This window comes from Nasonia vitripennis, chromosome 5 (assembly GCF_009193385.2).
Source record: "Nasonia vitripennis strain AsymCx chromosome 5, Nvit_psr_1.1, whole genome shotgun sequence".
Lineage (NCBI taxonomy): Eukaryota > Metazoa > Arthropoda > Insecta > Hymenoptera > Pteromalidae > Nasonia > Nasonia vitripennis.
This window is the reverse complement of record NC_045761.1, coordinates 14,443,836-14,466,401: the sequence shown is the minus strand read 5'-3', so window position 1 is coordinate 14,466,401 and position 22,566 is coordinate 14,443,836. Positions and strand designations below refer to the sequence as shown.

Here is a 22,566-nt window from a genome sequence, read left to right as displayed (position 1 = left end):
ATACATACACACACACACTCATTCGGTGCGCGCGCAGGCGCAAACGTAATATGTACACGTTCAATGCTGAAGTAGCATTGGAGAAAATGTTGCAACGCAACAATACTTGCTTGAATCAACTTTTTTCACTGAAGGGGCTGTCGGAGGAGCAGCCGAACAGTACCGCCGCAACGTCCAAGTGGCACTGCGGTCAGGTGGCAAAATCCCGATTAAACAATAAATATAACAGAACCGCGTACTTTAGAAAAAAACCGCTCTTTACCGCCCTTTCTTTTATCCTAAAGTAATAGTAACTCGTGCAAAACATCGCATTAAGTACACTCGGGGGACAAAATAACTTTGAATATTCCGGTCCGTCCAACGTGGCCCGCCATGACACTTTTGCCCGATATGTTAGCTGGGTTGTGGCGCGCGCAGCCGGACGCGCAGCAGCCGCTCTTTTTTGCGTGCCTTTTGACTCGTCGCGCAGTGCTGGGGTGTCAGTGACCCGCGTGCTGGACTCGCTCGCGAAAATGGAGACCTGCTGCTGCTGCTGCTGCTGCGCGGGCGGCACGCTGTCATCATTTTTCACTGCCGTCTGTCGTGTAGTGCTGGGGTGTCCCGTGTTCTGTAGTCGGTCGCGCAAACGGAGACCTGCTGCTGCTGCTGCTGCCGCTGCTCCGACAGAAGGTGCTCTCCAGTCTAGCTACTCCTCGACTGACATGCTGTGTGGGCATGAAGGTGGAATTCGCGAGTCATACTTTGAGGTTAAGTTAAGCATAACTCGCAGTATACGTGTATATATATATATATATATATACACACACAACATGCTGCATACCGGCAGATGCGAGCTACGAAGCGAGTGGAAGAGGGGAGAGGAGGGAGATTGGAGCGTTTCAATCTCCATACCGTGTCCGTGCGCATACCCTCCAGCGCGCGCTGTAGCAGCGCCGCTTCTGCGAAAGCTGTGGGAAGACCAGTGGCGCAATTATTTTAAATTGGAAAAACAAATGCAAGCTACTTACCAACTCCTGCTCAGCAACAGTGCATGGCTTGTCATTTCCATCGCAATCTTCGCAGCGTCGACACCTCCCAGTGGAAGGAAACGGATCACCCCGAGTTTTATAGGCATGGTAGCATCTACTAAAATGTTTGGTAAGTAAAACTAAATCCTATTTCAACCGTTTCCGGCCTCATTGAACGTCAGCAAGAGATTTTTATTGCATTCTAACTCAATGCGCAAATTCTTGGCACTTCTTCATCACTATAACTTTTGTTTTGCTCCTTTTCTTTTCCAACTTTCAATTTATAATCTTTTTTACGTGGTTAGTTTTGCTCCACTTTCAATTGGTAACCTTCGTCACCATAACTTGCTAAGTTTTATTCCTTTTCCAATTTTTAATTTGTAATCTACTTAATTAATCATACTGAATCGCACGTTTACCTCTTATATTACAGACTACAAAATTGAAATGGTGGACTTGGGGAACCAGGACGAGCAGAACATATGCGAGCTGCGACAAGTGATACCAATTTACATGGCCAGAGAAGTGAATGGTCTCCACGAGAGTGGCATTTACTTTGCAAGTCTCGTCTCAGAGGTTGAAGTGGATGCAATTTTTGGCAGAATCAAAGCAGAACTGAACATCGGGCCATGTATTCCACTTACAAGTAAGTCTCTTTGTTTAAATCTCACATCTTGAGAGTTGAAAGCCGTTCAATATTGTATTAATACATATAGGTTAAGGTTATAATCATTCAGCGTAACAAAAAATTTATTGGGAAATGTGCAAATTACAATAAAAATTAATCAAACTAAAATTTTAAATAGAAACAACGCCAAATAAACCTTAAGAAAACATAATAAAACATTACTAATAATTATAAACTCATTTTTTGTTGTGCATGCTTGCAGGTAAAAAGGATGTGGAACTTTATGAGGTCTCAATACATCAAAATAGCCAAATTTTTAAAAAGAGGACTCGTCAAGATCCAGCAGCTTGATCCAATTGACTGGGCCCTCTACAAGAATCTACGAGAGCTTGCCATGCTGATATAGTAATTCCAGCTATTTTTCAATTTGTTTCATTCAGTGATAGTGCGCACAATTCATTAACTATAAGTAAATCTAAAAATTGATTAAATCAATGTAAAACTGACTAGACTCGGTGATTAATTCTGTAAAATAATACTATTATTGTAGAACGCTATAAAAATTGTAAAATTTACTAGATTGTAACTTGTAAAAATAACTATATTGCAAAATGTAATATGAACGATTAATTTTAAAAGATGATTCTATTGTAAAATGAGATTATAAGCGCTGATAAAATGTTAATGTAAAGATGCATTTTGTAAAAGTATTTATGTTGCATAAAATGAGATTATAATAAAAGTTAATAAAATTTAAATGAATAGAAATTGTAAAATTATAAAATAATGTTTTAGATAAAGTCTTCGAATAAATAGATAGAAAATAAAAAAAAAATAGATAACTTGATTAATTTTGAATAAATTTGTTAAAATTGTAAATTTTTAAAACTGTTTTCAAATAATACGAATCGAATGCATCCGTTTAGGGACTAGCTTGATTTTCAATTGTTTTCTTTATAGTTATACAGTACTCGCACCGTGCTTCACACTTCATTTGTCAAAGTGTCAAGCAGTTTTTGGTGTGATAGCTCTTTTAATTAAAAATTTAATTATGCCGTTTCGACCGACAGACGCGAATTTAAATCAAATGCGCGCGTTGTGGAGTAGGGGAGTAAGCTTTTACGAAATGGCAGAATATTATGATTGCACGGAGATGACTGTACGTAAGTGGACTGAACGGTTTCGGGAAGAGGACATTGAGAATCCTGCGCACGACAGTGGCAGGCAATACAAAATCTCCGATGAAGAATTACAACAAGTTGAGGATGCTCTCCGAGTCAATCCTTTCGTTTCCGCTAATCGCCTACCAGATGCTCTGGACTTGGATGTTTCGCCGAAAACATTGCGTCGATCAATTAAAAAAAGGCTCAATTATAAGTGTCGGAAAGCAGCACGGAAGTCGCAAATACGAAATCCTATTGATTATGCAGTAAGACTTACTTATGCAAATCAGCATCGATTTCGTTCCAAAGCAGACTGGAAGAGAACGGTTGCTGTCGACGAAAAAGTTTTTTCCACCGCTAAGGATGGTAACGTAATTCATTTACGTTTTAACTTTTGCTATTTTTATTTGGAGTTAAATTTATACTGCAAGTATTTGACGGTCAGTGATATTGTCACCCGCGCGCAGTTTATCTACGGTGCCATGTGTCAGGTCTATATGTGTGTTGTGCTCTCCTATAGTCTGCTACTATAATCTACAATTGTCGTCACCTGTTGCTCCAATGCTCCAAAACGTTTTTGTATAATTTCTGTTGTTTATTTTTTCTGTCAGTTTGGTAATGTTCAACATATATTTAGACTTGATAGGCAAGTTATTCATTTATTTATTTATTTAACGATTACTCTGAGAATTGGATTTTTGACTACTCCTATTAAAAGCATGTAAAGTTTTGAAGTTACAAAAAGATTAGATTCTACTTCTTAAATATCAATATTATTCGTCTCGAGTTTAGACTTTAGTCATTTTGCCACTTAATCAGTTAATTTGTCAATTAATTTATTTTCTATTTTCAGGAAGACTGTGTGTTTGGCGACAGGACGTAACTCGGTATAATCCAGAGAATGTTATCCCAAAAAGACAAAGTGGCAGATTTACCAAGTCTTATTGGGCATGGATTTCTGGCGATGGCCCAGGAAACTTGATAAAAATTACCAGAAAATTGACGTCAAGGACTTATGTCCACATATTGGATAACATTTTGCTTCCTGGTATCGAGAGACGATACCCTGGGGATGCTCCAGTTTACATCATAGAAGACAACAGCCCAATCCATACTGCACAAATCGTCAGAGAATGGTATGCAGCACATCCAAAGCTGATCAGACTGAATCATCCGCCAAGGTCACCAGACCTTAATTACATTGAAAACATGTGGGCAAAAATGGTTAAGGACTGGATTCCACAGAATGCCGAAAATCAAGAAATGCTCGAAAGAAAAGTGACTCAAAGTTGGCGGGCATTGCATGCTGACCTACAGTTTTTTGAAAAACTTGCTACATCCATGCCAAAACGTTTATCTGCAGTGATCGACACTAATGGAGGTTACATAAACTATTAAAAATAAGGTAAACATTGCTATAATTTAACTATTTGATAAGGTTATACATTTAATTAATGATGATTTTATTTTTCTAGATGCAGCAATTGTAAATATTTTGTTCTTTGTCGTTGTTTTTTGTTCTACAAGTTTTTTGCTTTCTCAAAGAGAAAGATTTTTTACATCATTATTCATTTTTGGATTGGTCTACTCTGAAGCCAAGCTGTTTGGAGCGAAAAATAGAAATCAGAATAATGAAAAAATATTGTAATGGATAGTCCGGATGGATTTGTTTTGACAAAAGCATTGTGAAATCTACACTTAGTAGAGATTATTCTCCATACAGTGTCGACAGTTTTTGCAAGTGAGTATTGGGAATAATTACGTATATTATTGTTGACCAGTGGAAAATGTCTAAATAATGAATTTTGTTGCATTCAGGAAAATGGCATCGATCTTTCCCCAGCATACATGATTAGAAGTAAAGAAGTAGTGAAAGATCATGATGAACCCAGATGGGCGAAAAAGAAAACTCTTCCAGAGGTCACAAAATCTTGGTTACAACTATATGGTGAAGAAACTTCTGCAGGGCTTCCAAGCAACTTGTTTACACGTCTCTGAAAGTCATTATGATGAGAAGCGACTACAGGGCAGCTTCTACAAGATCTACAGTCTGCTGTTTGAATTGGCTCTTAGTAAATCTAAATGTCAACATATATAAGTGCAACAAGTTCTAGTTTCGACAAAAGTTAGATTATGATCAAGTGGTTATTTGAAAAAAGAATTTTTTAATCGTGGCTCTGAAAATCCATCGCGTGGAACTTATGATCAGTGTTATAAAGGCTCTAGTTTGGTGAATATCAATTCTAAGTTCGACGAGTACAAAAACTGTATAGCTACATCTAGTTTTCACAAGCATCATGAATACAACAATCTTAGTTTTGTTATTAATGCCAGTAATGCGAGTGAAGAAATGTATGAGCTGTTGGATAACCATTGCAACATCGACCATTTGACAGTAGATGGTGAACTGAATAAAATGTCGAAGATTTCTTACGAGTGGGGCAAAGAATCAGCTGATCCATCGATTGTTCATAGCATTCAATTGAAGAGTGTGAAAAATACAATGCACATAAATCAGCTAAAAAATCATCAAGTGTATGCAAAATACAGGAGTGAAAAACCTTTGTAAGCTTTGATCTTAATTAATATTGATAAGATTTAACTTTATTTTGTATTTTAATTCAAAGTTATTGAATTGTTTCAGATGTAAACGAATTATCACCATTGCCTCATTGGAATGGATCATTGACACCAGAAAATGACATTTTAGTTTTTGTTGGAGTGTAGTGACATTTGCCAGTCGACACAAACAAAGCACAGGTGCTTTTGGAAAACTACGATGCCCTGGTTTCTGCAAAAGCAGAGATTCTTGCAGTTCTCGGTATAGGGGAAGATGCAAATTGTAATGCAGCTAAAGGCTATTCATTAGGGTAACAGGCTTAGATCTGTTTAGTGGCTGTAAACATTCAGCTCCAAACATTCCTTTTACTTTTGAAGTGAATAATGATGTTTTTTTTTAATTTAAAAAATGTAACAAATCTCACGTTTTTGTAAATAAATAAATAAAACTTTATTGTGAAACTTAAAAGTTATTATTTTAAAAAATTACAATTTTAGTAAGTGCAACGAAAGCTGTGACTGCAACGAAAGCTCTTCTAGGTTAGATTCCTAGGGAGCTGGTAATATCCTCCTTCTGGAGGAACTGGGATGTGTTTCCGCCCTGGGTCCGCTGAACCGAATCGGTTCAGCGGACCCAGGGCATCGACATCGTCTTCAAATTTAAAAAAGAGCGCCGGCTGCGCACGCGCCACAACCCAGCTAACATATCGGGCAAAATTGTCATGGTAGGCCACGTTGGACGGACCGGAATATTCAAAGTTATTTTGTCCCCCGAGTGCACATCTTTTTGACGTGGTATTGGAATTACGTTACAGCAACAGAGCAGCCAAACAAGCGGCCATCTTAAATTTATATACAGTCACCGTGCCTTGGTAGGTCATATCGTAATTCTAATACTACGTCAAAAATATGCACTTAATACCATGTTTTGCATGAGTTACTATTACTTAAAGATATAAGGAAGGGCGGTAAAGAGCGATTTTTTTTCTTAAGTACGCGGTTCTCTTATATTTGTTGTTCAATTGGGATTTTGCCACCTGACCGCAGCGCCACTTGGACGTTGCGGCGGCATCGTTCAGCTGCTCCTCCGACAGCTCCTTAAACTCACTATATATCGACGGCTCCCAGGCAGAAGGACCTTTGGGAGAGCAAAGCCGTAGGGAAGGACTCGGGAGAATAAGCAATACTCAGAGTTTTGTGTCGAGATTTATTCTTAAAGTTCACAGGAATAATTTGCGGGTGTTCGAGAGTCGATGTGTGTCGTGTCGTGTCGCGGGACAGACTGAGTCTTAAAAAGGTCGGCTTCTCGGGCGTCTCCGTTTTTCCTGCCCTCCGCCGATGCTAGGGGCGTGAAGGGGACGCACGGGCAGGCGTAGTGCCGCTGTCCTCCCCGGGTCCCGGGCCGTAAGCCTTTTTATAACCCTAAGCGTTCGGGCCGGCTGGTAAGCCGTTTTATTGGACCTCGGAGTCGGACCGGTCAGTAAGCCTTTTTATGGCCGCCAACGCCGGTAGCCCGCGTAGGTGCGGGCCCGCCGATTAGGCAATTCCGTAGGCTGTACGGAATCAGGAAAAACCCGAGAAGCTTTCCCTTGTGTTTGGGCACGTCCCGGTCGCAAAAACATCGGGCGACAGCTGTGCCTGGCAATCGGGCCTGGGCGACCGCCACAGACCTATCTTGGACGCTGCTCCGACAAGGACCTATTTCAAACACGATTTTATATTCTCAAATTTTGTAGTTGCAGTACTGCGCGATATTGAAATACGACTCAATAAAGCATAAATGTGCGTAAAAACTTCTGGATAAAATCAGAATTACTTATTTTCCGTTGCCTTTGCATATATTATAAAAACTTTTAACATTAAATGAATTGAATTCAACTTAATGGACGAATTAAATCTAATTATTTTGATCTTTGCACACGGACCCCAAGCACATAAAGATCAGTCTCCGTCCTAAGTTAAAATCCCCGACTTTAGTTGACCAAGTTTTTTATCTGCGTTTAGAAATGCAATATGTATAAAACATAAGTAGCACCTTCAAATTATGCCAACAAAAATTTACGGGCAAATTACTAATCACCGAAAATTAGCCTTTATTGCTCCCCGGGTAATTTATTACCTGGCCAAGCGAACATTATTTTTTCCGGCATTACTGAAGATCTTAGCCCGAGATCTTAAATTAAAAAAAAAAATTGTCGAAAATGACCGTCCCTTTCAAAAGATGCGGGCTATTGGAAATAGGGTAACATTCTTTTAAAATGCCATTGAAACAAGAATTTTCAGTATTTTGTCGGATTTTCTTATTTTAGACAATTTTTACCCTATTTTTAATTGCTTGTAGTCGTGATACCCCATTTTAATTCGTCTGAAAGTAACACTCGAGTACTTCTCGTTTCATTTCATATCGCGAACAGTCACAGAAGACATGCTCCGTATCTTCGTTTGCTTCCAAACATACTGGGCAATTTGGATTGTCCTCTATCTTGAAGCGGTGTAGGTTGGCTCGAAAGCACCCATGTCTGCTCAAAAACTGCATAAGGTAGTAATTCACTTCCACGCGTCGTCTATTGGTCCAGCCAGCAAAACGTGGTATGAGGCGGTGCGTCCATCGCCCCTTTCCACTGGAGTCCCATCGTCTTTGCCACTCAGCTAGACGTTTGTTCCTTTGCGGATTTCCAAACTTCCTTTTGAGTATTATCATCACGCCGACTTTCTTTGTGAGAGACTTGAGATAACGCACACTGCATCTTTTGATACTGTTCGGTAGGCAGAAGCGACCCGCAATGCACTTCTCCTATAAACTGTTGACAGCCTTCGTGCATAGGACTTCACCAACATAGCGTCCGCCCATATTGGGGCACCGTATAACATAATTAATGTAGTTACACTGGCTAGGAGTAACCTTCCACGCTGCGTTGGTCCGCCCACATTTGGCATTCGTCGCGATAGTGTAGCACCAACTTTTTCTGTCTTATTGCTTACCCTCTCGAGATGCTGCTTAAACGTTAGTCTGGCGTCCATGGTGATTCCCAGGTACTTTATGGTCTACTGAGAGTCTATTTCGTGTTCATCCACTGTCAGTGTTATTGTCTCCATTTTCTTCTACTAGATATAAGGATAGCCTCCATTTTATGGCTAGCAAGCTCAAGTCCAGTTTGCTTTAGCCAATCGTAGATTATACCTACTGCCTCGTTAGCGATTTCCGTCATCTCTTCCTTTTGCGTTGCTACTATCACTACTGCAATGTCATTTGTAAATCCTATAACCGTTGCCCCTTCGGGTAGCTCTAGCCTAACTACTCCATCGTACATGATTTTCCACAATAATGGTCCAAGTACTAACCCTTGTGGGTCCCCTTCGGTTACTTTATAGGTTTTCATGTCGTTCTTTGTGTCATACAAAAGGGTTCTGTCGTCAGGTAGTCAGACATAATCCTTTTTATATATGCGGATACCTCTTTTATTCGTAGTGCCTCGTGTATCTTGCCCCAGCTGGCTGAGTTAAACGCATTTTTAACATCCTGTGTAATAATAGAACAGGTACTTCTTGGATCCTCATTTCTATCTTTTTCCTTCTATTGCAGTTCTAGCGGTGTCGACTACTAAGCTTACGGCATCAAGAGTGGAGCGTTTCGTCCTGAAGTCGTATTGATATTTTGCTAGTCCGCCTGGTTTTTCAATGACTTGGTCCATTCTAACGCCGATTATGCGCTCTAAAATCTTGCCCGGGGTATCCAGCATGCAGAGTGGTCTGTATGAGGCAGCTTCTCCAGGTGGCTTATCTCCGTGTTTGTTTATGTGTGTCTGTGTGTGTACATGTGTGTGTGTGTGCATGTATACCGTTATATCTCCGGAACTATACAGGCGATGTTATTGAAATTCGGCATGAAGTTTTGTTTTTTGATTCTAAATTCGACTTAATTAATATACTTAATCTATAGAAGAAAACCATGTGTTCTACGCTCAATAAGATACGTTGGATAGTTAATGTAGCGTTAGTCGGAACTTTTTGCATCCCTGGTAGAAAATCACCCATTTAAAATTGCCGTAAAGGCAAAAACTGGCTAAGTAAAATGCGAAAAAACTGGACATTTTAAATTTCCTTAAAGTAGCGATATCTTGGGCATTCTTTATGGCTGAGAACTATATTTCATGAAAATATCAATAATTCAATTTATTTTTCGGTTGTAAAATACAAAATTATTAATATTAAGGCGTAAGCTGAAAAATTTGAATAATTCAAACATATGGCGAAGCTCGTAGGGCTTGTGTGGAACAAGGTCTGCGTGGCTCAGTCGGCTAAGGCTCATGGTTGTACTTATTTGGTCTCGTGGGTTTAAGTCTCCAGTCAGACAGATTTTTTTATGATGCAAAAAATTATTCTATACTTTCCTTTAAACTAAAAACTCGAATCCAAGCCTGCTAAATACCGTTTTCCAATTCTAACCTTAAACTGTGATAAGCACGTGTAACCCAGTTTTATTACTCGACCAACTATAATGGGTAGTTTGTACTTAAGAACAAGGTAAGCAGATTGAATCCAAGAACTGCCCATTAAGTTGGAAAAAGGGTTACATTCTGCCTAAGAAATGGCAAAGAAAACTGCCTAGTTCTTATATTCCATTCCAAGAACTGGCCATTAAATGGGTTACCGATTCTACCAAGGATAATTTATTAGAAATATAAAACTTATAAAAGAAACTTATTGTTAAAACTAACTTACTTATGAAACAAACGAAAAGTTAAGAGCCATCAATCGTGTAATTATTTATCATTTTACAAAGTAAGTAATTACATTTTTTGCACTTGTGTAATTTAAAATTGATAATATACACAAAAATTAAAATAGGGGGTTAGCGTGCGAAGCGAGCAGGGGGCGAAGCCTTGACATGAAAATTATTGCAACGCAAGTTTCCGCGATTTTTAGATCGAGGCAAAATATTTTATTATACTCATATTAGAAACTATACAATATACATAAAAGAATTGTGGCTGTATCAGAAGCCAAGTAATTTGATGAATTCATATGAATTATATATAATCTAAACATCATACTCGAAGCGAATTATAGATATAGACATATTAATTTTGAATTATTTAGAATTTATCAAAATGTAATCACACAAAGGAATTTACCAAAAAAGCGATTATCCAGCGCAGTATATCGGATTATCTAGCCCCGTCAGCAAACAATATTTTGTATATTTAAGTAAATCATCATTATTCTTGTTTAGTACAACACGCGTTTTGAAACTACAGAGCTACGGTTCATGCTCCTATTTCAATGCATAAAATATAGAGTAAAAAAACATTACGTATACATTTTTCAGCGAAAACTACCCTCATAGCACAGTATGTATCAGAAACGTTGTAGAAACGTTTCTGTGGAAACGTTAAACGTTTCTCATAAGGAGTTGAGAAACGTTGTAGAAACGATTCTAAAACGTTAAAATGTCCCACTTTGTTGCAAATTTAACGTTTGGCAAACGTATGGGAAACAAGTTGCTCGTTCAAAAAATTGTGAAAAAGTATTGTGCAGACTAGTTCATTAAAAAAGTGCATTGCATTTTTGGTTCCTGGTGCATTTGAAGCTTCAGAATCATATTCTAACTTTGCTTTGATTTCTCACACAGTCAATGGTACTACATAAAATTCAAAATTTTGATAACCTCTATCATGTAACAGGACAAGTTTTGATATGATTCTTGATCTAAAAATACAATCCAAAAATTCAAATGCTTTTAGTAAAGCATGTATCTGTCATCAAGTTTGATAAAATAAGTGGCACGCTCGTTCAAAAAATTGTGAAAAAGTATTGTGCAGACTAGTTCATTGAAAAAGTGCATTGCATTTTTGGTTCCTGGTGCATTTGAAGCTTCAGAATCATATTCTAACTTTGCTTTGATTTCTCACACAGTCAATGACACTATATAAAATTCAAAATTTTGATAACCTCTATCATGTAACAGGACAAGTTTTGACATGATTCTTGAACCAAAAATAGAGCAAAATCCAATAATGCAACTAGTATCGGTAAAGCATGGAGTTGTTATTGATTTTAATAAAAAATGTGACACGATCTTTTTACAAATTATGAAAAGCTAGTTACCAAAGTGAATTGCATTTTTGGTTTTTGGAGTATGCTTGCTTTTAGAATCAGATTCTTACTTAGCCTTATATATTATTATATCAACTATATAGTTACTTACCATCTTGAATATTTTTTAGATACAGCAGATGCTTCTCCAATCATTGATGGGCCATCCGTCTCTCATACCCAGTCACTCCAAAACTTAAACCAAGATAATTCTTCTGATGCCGAAAATGATGAAACTACAGTTGATGTCCACTCCTTAGGTAAATTGGAAAAGTAAATGGGTATCCAAAGTGGCTTTATAATCCACGTTTTACTCTAATTACATACATAAAAGAGTAACCAAAATAATCTAATGTGTTGCCTCTTCATATTATTGCACTCTATATATTACGCTTCACACTCCTGAATCTTTGCTTTATTTAAAATCTGTAAAATAAAAGACAATTCTTTTTATAAAGAGATAAATCTTAAGACTTGAATAGACATAAAGAGACAAAATATTCAAGTGCAGAGTAAAATACTTATCTGACAATAATTATGTTAACAGCGTTGTATCTATATTCTTGCAATTGCATGAAGGGTAAATAAAGTACTAGAATGTAATTACTCCGAATTAAAACGTTAAAAGGTTAGGTACCTATTCGCAACCATGTCGAGTACTGAACTTTTCAAATGAATATTGAAGTTAGCTGTGAATACTTGCTCCGTTGCAAGCGATGCGAATCGTTAACAGGTCTGTTCGATTGGCTGTATTTTTTTTGTCCACTGGCATTTCATTAATTAATTGTCTTTGTATTAAAGTCATAAATTCAAATGTTGATTGATTAGAATATTAAAAATTGAAAGTAAACACAAATTTTTTCAATGTTTTTCAAACATTTTTATAAATGGTTTGTTCGATGAACTGAAATTCAATTATTTATATATGCTTTTTTACAGGAACCAAAAAATTGTCTTCTACCTTTATGTGGTACATTGTGAAATTAGCGCAGAAGCCTGAAGCTGTCGTTGTCCCAGGATTTTGGCTAAACTTTGATCGAAAAGAGTGTGCTTGGCCTCAAACTAATACGGAATATGTGATTCAGAATAACATTGTTAATAGGGTGAAGCCTTTAAAAAACTGGGTCACGCGAGGAGTAACCGACATACTAGGATTTGCAGGTAAGGACATTAGGACATTAGGACAGCAAATAATACATTTTCATAAATTTTATTATCTGACAATACGGTTTCTTAAATTCATTCGATGAAGCCTTTATGAAGCAACAACGAGCGTGGGGAAAAGAAAATAGAGGGATTAAACGCACAGCTGGTCAAACAAACCTGAACGCCAATGGTAAAAGGAAAAATTAATAAAAAACAGCACCAAAAATTGTCACTGAAGAACATATAAATCTCGATGTAGATCCATCAAACGCGCAGAACTTTTTGAAACCACGCCCCTGTCAGCGACTGGCGCTAACAGAAATAAAAAGTCTGAAAGGAGAAGATAAAATAGTATATGTAGCTGGTAACGTCTATAATCGTAACATACAAAAATGTAATGAGAAATATCAATGTAATCTACATTTGTATTTATTAATATTCCTTCCAGAAATGTTGCACGAAGTTTTGCGCAATCAAGCCGAAGAAAGGCTTCAAAATGAAAGGCGACAGGTAATGATACCTACTTCCAGTAACGATTCGATTTGCTGTTCTGAATCGTCTGCGACTCGATCTCGTTTCCCGATTGATTCTTTAAAAGATTTCATTAAGTACAACGATGATCTTCGTGATGGAAATTACGTCATGCAAGTGGCGAGTAAGACTTTTTTTATGTAAAATTTTGATATGACAAAAGAATAAGTGAAATATTTTTACAGCGAAATTATTTAAGAACCATAGGAGGAAAAAGGCTCACGAAACACGATGTCACAAGAGAAAAATTAGGTAGTATTTTAACTGACAAAGTTGCCATTCATTACAATTTCTGCGGAACAAATAGACAATTGAAAAAGAAACCGTTCAGTACATTGCGCATATGGGATTTGATTCACAGTAAGTAATATTCCTTTTTTAAATAATGTTTTTATGCTCATTTTGTATGTAATAGTTATCTAATAGATTCATTAATTTCTAGATGAAGTAGTTGATTCCACTTACCAAACAAAAGAGGCTGATTACACGTGTAGGACGTGGCTAAAGCAAGCAAAAAAAGGATCGAAACAACAGCCAAGAAATTAAAAACCCCTGACAAAGACAAGGAACATGAAGGCGAACTAACAGATAAAGGAAACCAACATGAAGCTCAAGAAAACAAAAAAGCTAGCGAAAAAGAAAACGAATTTGATATATAATTGTATGATTTATATTGCGTTTTTTCTGTATATGTATACGCATGTACAACTGTACATCTATTTTTTTTAGGTATTTCAGCCATGTTTAATGGATATGAAACTATAATCGAGTATAGTTTATTTTTGTTGTGTTCTTCATTCTTCGTGATCGTTTTTAGGTAAAGTAAGGAGCGTACACATATTAGTGTAATTTAGAATGTAATATCGACGATTCTTGTATTAACAAGTATTTTTTGTAATTAATGTCGCAGGCGGTATTGGTAATACATTGCACATAAAATTTACTCACCCTCGAGTTATATTTATTCAACAAATTTATTTTAATTAATTAAAAATGAAACGTCTTTTTTTATGTTTTAATCTGCCAGTTAAAACGTCTGAGGAACGTTTCCTAAACGTTCGCGAGAGTTTTGTAAAATTTATTTAGAAACGTTTTTAAAAAGAAACTGAAACTTTTGAGAGCCTATTCTTGAAATTTTGCTATTGGGTCAGCAACGTTTCGCCGACAAAACTGAAACGTTGCAGTTTCTACAAATAATTTTTTTCCCCAGAGCTAGAAACGACGCAGCAACGTTTCGCAACTCGTTTCCCATACGTTTGCCAAACTTTAAATTTGCTACAAAGTGGGACAATTTAACGTTTCAGAATCGTTTCTACAACGTTTCTCAACTCCTTATGAGAAACGTTTAACGTTTCCACAGAAACGTTTCTACAACGTTTCTGATACGTACTGTGCTATGTGGGTAGTGCAACTCGGATTCTTCCCAAATTAATTATAATAGACAAGATGATAACTAAACTTGAAATGATTCTCGAAATAGCTGCAAAATCACTGCCCGAGCTACCCAATGAAGTAAATCAAATATACAGAGAAAAAAACCATAAAGTGAAAATCCTGTCATGACAAAACAGTGCGTGTCAAAAAAATCCAGCTTACAAAAAAAATCCAGCCACTCGATGAAAAAAAAAATGATTTACGAGCAATGAAACACTCTCCCTTGAATAAAGCTGGTCCGGTCTCAAGGTCTGGAGCTTCCAGAGATACAGCGTCCGGTAGTTCTCGCGCTTGCTACAGCTGCGTGTGTCTGCAAACGTTGGCAGTTTTGCAGGGCCGAGCGCGTCAGCTTCGCGTAAGGGCACATCCCTCGCTCTCTTTTCTGTCCTTTTCCTCGACCCAGTCGGGCTATCTCGCCGCGGCTGTACGGAGCAACGTAAGCCGTGCGCGGGCACTCGTCGAAGTAATCAATTTCTTTGTCTATCCGGACGAGAAAACGAGAGACAATGAGAAAAAGCTAGCTAGTAGCTGGTACGTACAACTCGCCGGCAGTGCTATATATAGCTGCGCCGGCGCGTCGAATGAAGCGAAATTTTTTCATCAGTCCGCGGCAAAGTTTCTAAGCCCTTTCTCGCAGTCTCTCCCACTTTGATTTTCTTTCTCTGCTCCATCTATAGGTATACATAGGTATAGGGAGGTGCAGTATAGAGGAGAGAGAGAGAGAGAGAGAGTGCGATTAGGGTCGAGTCGAAACTAAAAGTTACGAACGGAAGTGCAGGGGAGGCAAGCCCGCATAGGCTTTGAGGACTAGTATTTGCATGAGGCTACACGCGTACACAGAGGACAGAGCTGCGGCAGCAGCAGCCCTGATGCCTACGAACTCGTCTCCGAAATGTACTGCGTCGCCACAATTCATTATTTGCCCTGCGCGCGCTCGTCCTCGCAACTTTGCCGGCTGCGGCTCTTTTCTAAGTCTTCTCTTCTCTCCCGCCGCCCACGACCCCCCTGCGTGCGTCAACTTTCGTTTCAATCCTCGCGCAAAAAATATATATAATACTCGAAACTTTGTTGCGAGCTTAATCTCGTTAAAACTTTTCGCCGAGGAAATTTGCAGATTGCTGATATTATCTTGTAAGTAGTTTGCGAGACATTTGAGTTGCCAAAATTATATTACGGCGAACTTGGCTCGGCAAATAGCTCTTTCGAATGCGCGTATAAAAATTCATCGCGTAATTAACGTCGCTTCGAAATTCATTCGCGACTGAGGCTCTATAATTATTGAATTTGTAACTGACGATTTTCTTCGCGCAATTTGCCCAAACTCGTAGATTTGATGAGAGCCTGGGTCGCCAATTCAGGACCGTTCAGAAGCCGGTTGGAGCGACGTTTACGAAATATTTCATGAGATGAAAGTTCGCAGAAGATAAATAAACTCGGAAATATTAGATACTCGAAGATGCTTGAGTGACCGCAATAATATCGGAGTATTAATATCTGCGAAAGCTCTTATATCATCCATTACGGATCTCGGCTGAATTGCGAATCGTCTCGTCTCCAAGAGACAATAAAATCCTGTGAATTGCAGTGCAAACAGCAGCCAAATACACCGTAACCAGAGGCAACTGCGAGCGGGCGATAGGCCTAAGCACATACGTAACCTCTGGTCCTATCCACGGCCGTACACACACTCGCGCAATAAATCGGCGATAACGAGATAGTCGTGCAGAGCCCTGTACACGCAGGACGAAAGAATGCTTCGAAAGAAATCAAGCCCCCGGTAAAACTCATAAATATTCTTCTCCGAGCCATACAACGAATCGTTCCTACGCCTTCTTACTCTCACTGACCAGCCGCATGAAATCTCCCCCCTAAATTAATTTGCGGAGACGACTCGTACGCGCCGCCTCCGATGAAAGGGTGATTCCCGATCTGTATCCATCTGCGCTTCCCTCTCTCTTTCCATCTATCGACAGCGGTATCGGCCGTTTATCCCCATTACCAGACTTTCGCCTATTGTCCGGCGTTATAAAGATACCGGTCAATCGAGCGGCGTCGGCGTCGACGACCCTGACGCCACGAGAGATAGTTGACCGCAGGCGTTCGAATGCGTGCGCGTATGTGTGCTCGTCGGCCCTGCTTTACCGGCCGCCATACCACCGCTTTTACGCGTGTGACTTTATGCGATTGAGCGAATGAACGCGCGGGCAAGAGCGGGTGCTCGCCTGCATGCAGGGATCGCGCTATGACTACGATGTGGATGTGAGAGCGATGTGTGGTCAATATATGTATGGCTGGGCTTTTTGCGCATATGGCGTACACGGTTGCTCTGAGCGAGTGGAAAAAATGAAGACAGAGCATGATTCTCGCTGTATCTCTGGGTCGACTGAACAGGAATCTTTTTTTTTCGTGTCAAGTCTATTTTAGCCTTTTGAAAAACCGATATTTTTTGTGCAGTGCAGGAGCACTCAGTATTAGTCGGGGCATTCGAAATCCGCCAGAAGAAAAATACATCGGTAGGTCGACTTCGAAAACGCTCGAAATCTGTAGGCTGCGACGAAAAAAATCTGCCAAAAAACACCGCGCAGCGCGATGAGCAGAGATCGACAAAAAAGCCACGCTAACACGTCTATGCAGTCGACTTGACTGCGCGCAGTGAAAAGCCAACCGCGAAAAGTTCAAAGCCATATGGAGCTCGCTAGCGAGGAAAAATCCAGTTATAAATTCAGGAAAGGCTGGCTCTCGACGCGTGCATCAATTGCGCGTTATACGCGACGCGGTGGCGAGAACCGAGTGCGTCGAAAGGATCTCGCCCGGATATGAGAGCCCAGGCACGGAAAATAAGAGGCCGTCGTCGAGAGAAAAGCAGCGCAGTGGCGCGCGTCGGCAGCCGCCACCCCCCGAGAGCCGCTTTATGTATACATGCGGGCGCCCGAGGCTTTTCCCTTTTACTCTGGCACCGGCGTATAGTCTCTCTCTCTCTCTCTCTCTCTCTCTCTCTCTCTCTCTCTCTCTCTCTCTCTCTCTCTCCCTTTGCGCGTCGCTCGACTTTTTACGATAAGATAATCGCCCGGCTGTGCTCCCTGACGCGAGCGCGCGCGCCCGAGAGGGAGAGAGAGACCTGTCGCGCTCCGCTGTACCTTCTGCATCAGCCCCCGCGTGTACCTGTATGCGAGGAGAAGAGAAAGGTAGAGAATGTGAAGTGCATGGGAGGCGCGACACGGCCTAACGGGGAAACTTTTAACGCGCTTCCTTGACCCGCGAAGCGAAGAGCCGCTGCGTGAACTGCGTCGCGGCGAGCTTGCCTACGCATATGCTGAGTAGTATAACGCGGAGCTTTTCATACCGAGTAGTTTCTCTAGTTCCCCGGTCTTACAAAAAAACAGTTCTTGCGAAATGCGGAGTCAGGCTGCTGGAGAGTTGGAGAGCTTAATCTTATTAGTGGCTGAGAATGGTAAAAATATGCAGAGTTTCAACTTACTACAAGTAGCAAAAAAAAAAAATAATAATAAAAAATAAGAGGAAATACGTATAATGTTTGAGAACCTTTTTTTTCCCCGTCGTAGTCTTTTCGTATAGAAACTTGCACGGTAAAGCTTACTTTACTGTACAGAGTAATGAAATCGCGTAAAAATAAGTATAAGTGGGGTGTCCATCGGTATTTTTTCCGAAACAAAGTTATCACAGAACGCCGATTTTCCTCTCAATTATTCGAGTATACATTTCAAGGAAAGTCGGCAAATCACCCCGGAACAGTCGGCGCCCTTGATCTAAACTCGCTGCTAGTCTTCCGGGCCCTTCCAGCAATTTCCTCCCCCGCGGGCCGCGGCCATCCAGCATATAGTCACCTCATCCCTGCATGTCCTTTCTAGCAGCACGATCCGCACAGGAGCCTCGGCAAATTTACGGTTAAGGCCTTTTCAGCAAATAATTATGCCATCGTTCCGACAGCTCGCCTCGGTTATACGCGCGCGTAAGAACTCGCTGGATTTCAACTAAACTCCTGGTCTGTTTTGCTGTCTGCGAGCAGAGAGAGGACTTTCGCAACGCCAGGTGACGGCGAAGCTTCCGGCTCTTTTTTCGCGTATATTTGCCTGCTGTAGGGTAGCCGCGCGCTTTTTTGGTTCGCTGCACCGGTGCTTTTTAAGGTCGATGATTAATGGCCCGGCTTTGCTCGGCTGGATTAGTTTTGAATTATGGACATTCCTTGTTTATAAGCTACGCTGCCGGCCAAGTGTCACAGCGCAGCGGCATCAGGCACGCGCGGCTTGCTCAAAGACGCATTTGGGTTTAGGCGAAAAAGTACAGCTAGGTGTGCACTTAAATCTTGCAGGACGAGTTACGGAGCGATATTTTTCTTTTTGTCTTAAAGAATCAATGTATTAAAATTAAAAGCCTATAAGCCTATAACAACTTATAAATTAAAAATTTATAAGTTTAAATAGCTATTTCGACATCACAAATATGTAGAGTATGCACATAAAATGTAGTATCATAAAATCACGCATGGTGAAGATTCTTGATTATTTATTATGTTTCTTTACTTTACTTTCCTAGAGTCACAAATCATAAGGAAGATTTACACTTGGTAAATTTATTGAGGCCAAATCTTTTTTTTTTTTTTTTTTTGTCAGAATATGTGAGAGAAACGTGAACAGAAAGGAACTGTGTAATTTTTCGAGTTCTATACGGCTTCTATTTATCACGCAAGCCTTACGTACACAGCATTTAACCTATATTCTGTAGAATCAGATTTTGTATACTTTTGTTAAAATTAATATTGTACAAATGGAGGGATTATAAATAATTTTCATGTATTTTTATGAATTTTGCAATAAAAAATTATTGATGGCCGAGGGGATGTAATATTTACTGACGTGTACATATTTGTTGATGAAATTATCATGCGTTCATTAAGAACGTGATAAAGTAATCATGATTTTACATCTTGATGATTTTATAAAAAAATATTGTTTAAATAGTTTCTGCATACTGTATTTTTGATTTGTATATTTCTCAATACTTAGATGGGAGCCCTGGTAGAAAATTCACCTGATTTTTTGGCCACGTCACTAATTAGTGTCCAGAAACTTCTGGCGACAGATAGTGGGCAGAATTCTGACATACTTCTGGCAAAGGTAAAGAGAGGCTACCCGGTCGCAAAGGCCTAATAAAACCTAATAAGTCCGGGTGCAAATACCGTATAGGATCGCTTTTCTATTAGGTATTTGCACCCGGACTTATTAGGTTTTATTAAGCCTTTGCAACGGGGTAATTTGAGGTTAGGAGGTTAGGACAAGCACACACATATTCATTTGCGATAACTACATTTATTTCATTTTATTTAATATAGCCCTACTCTATATAATCTCTGCAAAAGATTATATGATACGCGTATACTCTAAACTTTATTCGACCATAACTGAATTGTCATCAAATTTTATTTCATCAAGACGTACTGTCTACTCAGACAAATTAGTAATAGTGCGAAATATCCATTAAAACATTCATGTGGCTTGTCGAGTACATGAGACAAAAAATTCACATTCTGCTTGGCATCGATGAATAGGGGCAAAAACCGAAATCAGCCTATTCAAATAATTACATAATGAATTTAAGTTTAAATTATTCAGCAGCTTTTGGCATTTCCAAAAAGAGTACACATCAATAGGTTTTGATTTATACAGTTCAGAAGCTATTATAAAATTCTTATCTTCTAAAATTGAAAACCACGACAAACTGGTTAAATTCTGCTTTCTCCTAGAGGAAGCTGTGTAATAGTAAAATTTTGAGTTTCTTTAAAACTTCTAGAAAATACTTTTTGGTGCGTTAGAAGTTCAAATCAAGTGTTTTTAGAAAATGTCCGTATGGATGTGCGCGCGCGCGTGTGTGTGTATACCGTAATATTTCTGGAACTACTCCGTCAATATCAATAAAATTTGACATGTAAATATATTTTGGATTCTGAATTCGGGAAAAACAGTTATTTTCTAAATTCTCAACTATATTTATTTTTTATGGTCATTATTTGATTTTTGAAAAAACACTATTTTGCGTTTTTTCCAATCATCCCATTGTTACAAACAATCCAGCTATAATGCATTTGAAAGAGGATAAAATTACTTGCGTTTCCTCGTTTGGTGCTCGGATCGACCACTTTGTTCGGCAGATAAAATGATTTTTTTTTTAAATTCATATCTCTGAAAATAAACGTCATAACCTCACGAAAAAATTATGTTGATGTGTCACATGTCAAACTATATCCCATTAAAATTTCAATTGATTACTTATTTTTTCAGTAATAAATCAAAAACTGAAAAAAATGAGTTTTTTTGTGCCTCAATTACGGACGCAAAAAGGCCTTATTGCACTTGAGATTTCGGAAAAAGTAGATATTTTATGTATTTTAGCTAAGTTCATGTAAACATGCGTGAATATCTGTGAAAAAAAAATGACGACAGTGTTTATATTCTATAATAAAAAAATAGAGGGGTCTGCAAACTTTTGGACAATGAACCATCCAAAACTTATATTAAATTATGTATCAAAAACCGCCTCATACATTAGCAAGAAAATATATAGATATATTAAAACAAAATTTTATTTATTGGACCTATAAATTTAGTTGGAGGAAGCTACGTGCCAATGAATTGGCAGCGTTTTTTTTTAATTTTGTAAAAAACTTTTGAACTATGAATAAAAAATTATTAATATGTACTATTTTTGGAAATGCCAAACGCTCATGAATACGGTTAAATAACCTTTATTATGTTATCACTGTAATTGAATGATTTCAGATTCTGGACCTAATCACAGATGCCAAGCAAAATGTGAAATTTGTATCTAATGTACTCGACAAGCCACAATGAATGTTTCAATAGATATATTTTGAGTTTAGTTTCGTTAGACATAATTTTTTGCACTACTGTCATGCTAATACAAACAATATCTCTTAATTTGTTAACTTAGATAGCATGACCTAATGAAATAAAAATTGATGACGTGATGACTCAATACTTATTCTAATTTCAAATTGCCTTTCTTTATCATCACCAAAATTTTCACCAGAATTCTGCCCTCTAACAGTCGCGCCACCTCCAAGCTTTTCGGCAAGATTCTGTCGCAGATTCTAGCAACCCACCAGAAAATTCACCAGAATTCTGAGCAATATAGCCTCAATTTTCTACCAGGGAGTAAAGAGATTTTTCGGGTTAAACCCTAATAGAATCAATTGAATACCTACGAATCTACATCGATTTATCAGCAAAGTGCACTGAGCACACAGAAGCAATTTCACCTTCTTAAATGATGCGCGAATAATGTTGCGACTTGCTTCTAATATTAATGAAGACAAAACGCTGTGTTGTTGATGCAAAAATTTGTTTATTTTAATATTTATAAAAAACGGATCTTATAGCTAGTGACAATCGGAGTTTTAAAATGGCGCGGTGTACAATATTTTCAAATTGCGACTGAGTTTAGTTAAGGTCTCTTATTCTTATTTCCTTTCCGAATCTATTCTTAGTTCTGGCGTTTGAAGTACGCGCAGGTCCATTAGTACTAAAAAATACAGTGCTTCCATCTGTTGGAAAGGTATGTGTGCGCAATGTCCGTCCGGTAGGGGGGAGCCTCGACCAAGCGTCAGGAAGGCGACCCGAGGTGTGGAGTGGTCTAATGACCCTTGCACTGAACTCAGTACCTCTGCATCGACGGATTATCTTAATACCTAGGCCAGGGTCGGATTAAACGCCTACAGATTTTAGAATTATTTTATAACCATCGGGTCCTGATCATAAAGATATTAGGTTATTGCTTTATAGGCCCGCAATTATGACGAGACATGCGTTGGGTTTTCCCGGTTGTTTACAGTCTGAACGGTTTTTTACAGAACTTGGGACCGTATTATAGCCCGCTAGCAATAATGTGAATATTTTAATATTTTGAGTTCAAACAAATAAAATGTATTTATAATGCTTTGAATTTGGCCCTACAAAGCTTCAATTAG

The 22,566-nt window shown here is 38.8% G+C and overlaps 1 protein-coding gene and 2 long non-coding RNA genes across 3 annotated transcripts; all 3 read left to right on the top strand.

The window, feature by feature from the left end:
- The first annotated feature begins 463 nt into the window (after positions 1-463).
- Positions 464-2,403, top strand: LOC116417636. The gene is made up of 3 exons (XM_031931746.2): positions 464-1,137; positions 1,441-1,653; positions 1,898-2,403. The coding sequence occupies exons 1-3, from the start codon at positions 513-515 to the stop codon at positions 1,984-1,986; spliced, it is 927 nt and encodes a 308-aa protein (XP_031787606.1). The 5' UTR covers positions 464-512; the 3' UTR covers positions 1,987-2,403.
- A 9,157-nt stretch (positions 2,404-11,560) lies between these two features.
- On the top strand, positions 11,561-13,254 carry LOC116417663. Its single transcript, XR_004227903.2, has 4 exons — positions 11,561-11,713; positions 12,393-12,614; positions 12,706-12,963; positions 13,048-13,254. It is a non-coding gene; the product is annotated as an uncharacterized LOC116417663 (long non-coding RNA).
- A 67-nt stretch (positions 13,255-13,321) lies between these two features.
- LOC116417680 lies at positions 13,322-14,073 on the top strand. The gene is made up of 2 exons (XR_004227932.2): positions 13,322-13,490; positions 13,573-14,073. It is a non-coding gene; the product is annotated as an uncharacterized LOC116417680 (long non-coding RNA).
- The last annotated feature ends 8,493 nt before the right edge of the window (positions 14,074-22,566 follow it).

Excerpts from the sequence above, each read along its gene's own strand:
- LOC116417636 (XM_031931746.2), top strand. The coding sequence starts at position 513 with ATGGAGACCTGCTGCTGCTGCTGCTGCTGCGCGGGCGGCACGCTGTCA. Across the intron at positions 1,138-1,440 it reads AGCATCTACTAAAATGTTTG|ACTACAAAATTGAAATGGTG; the intron begins GTAAGTAAAACT and ends CTTATATTACAG. Across the intron at positions 1,654-1,897 it reads GCCATGTATTCCACTTACAA|GTAAAAAGGATGTGGAACTT; the intron begins GTAAGTCTCTTT and ends GCATGCTTGCAG.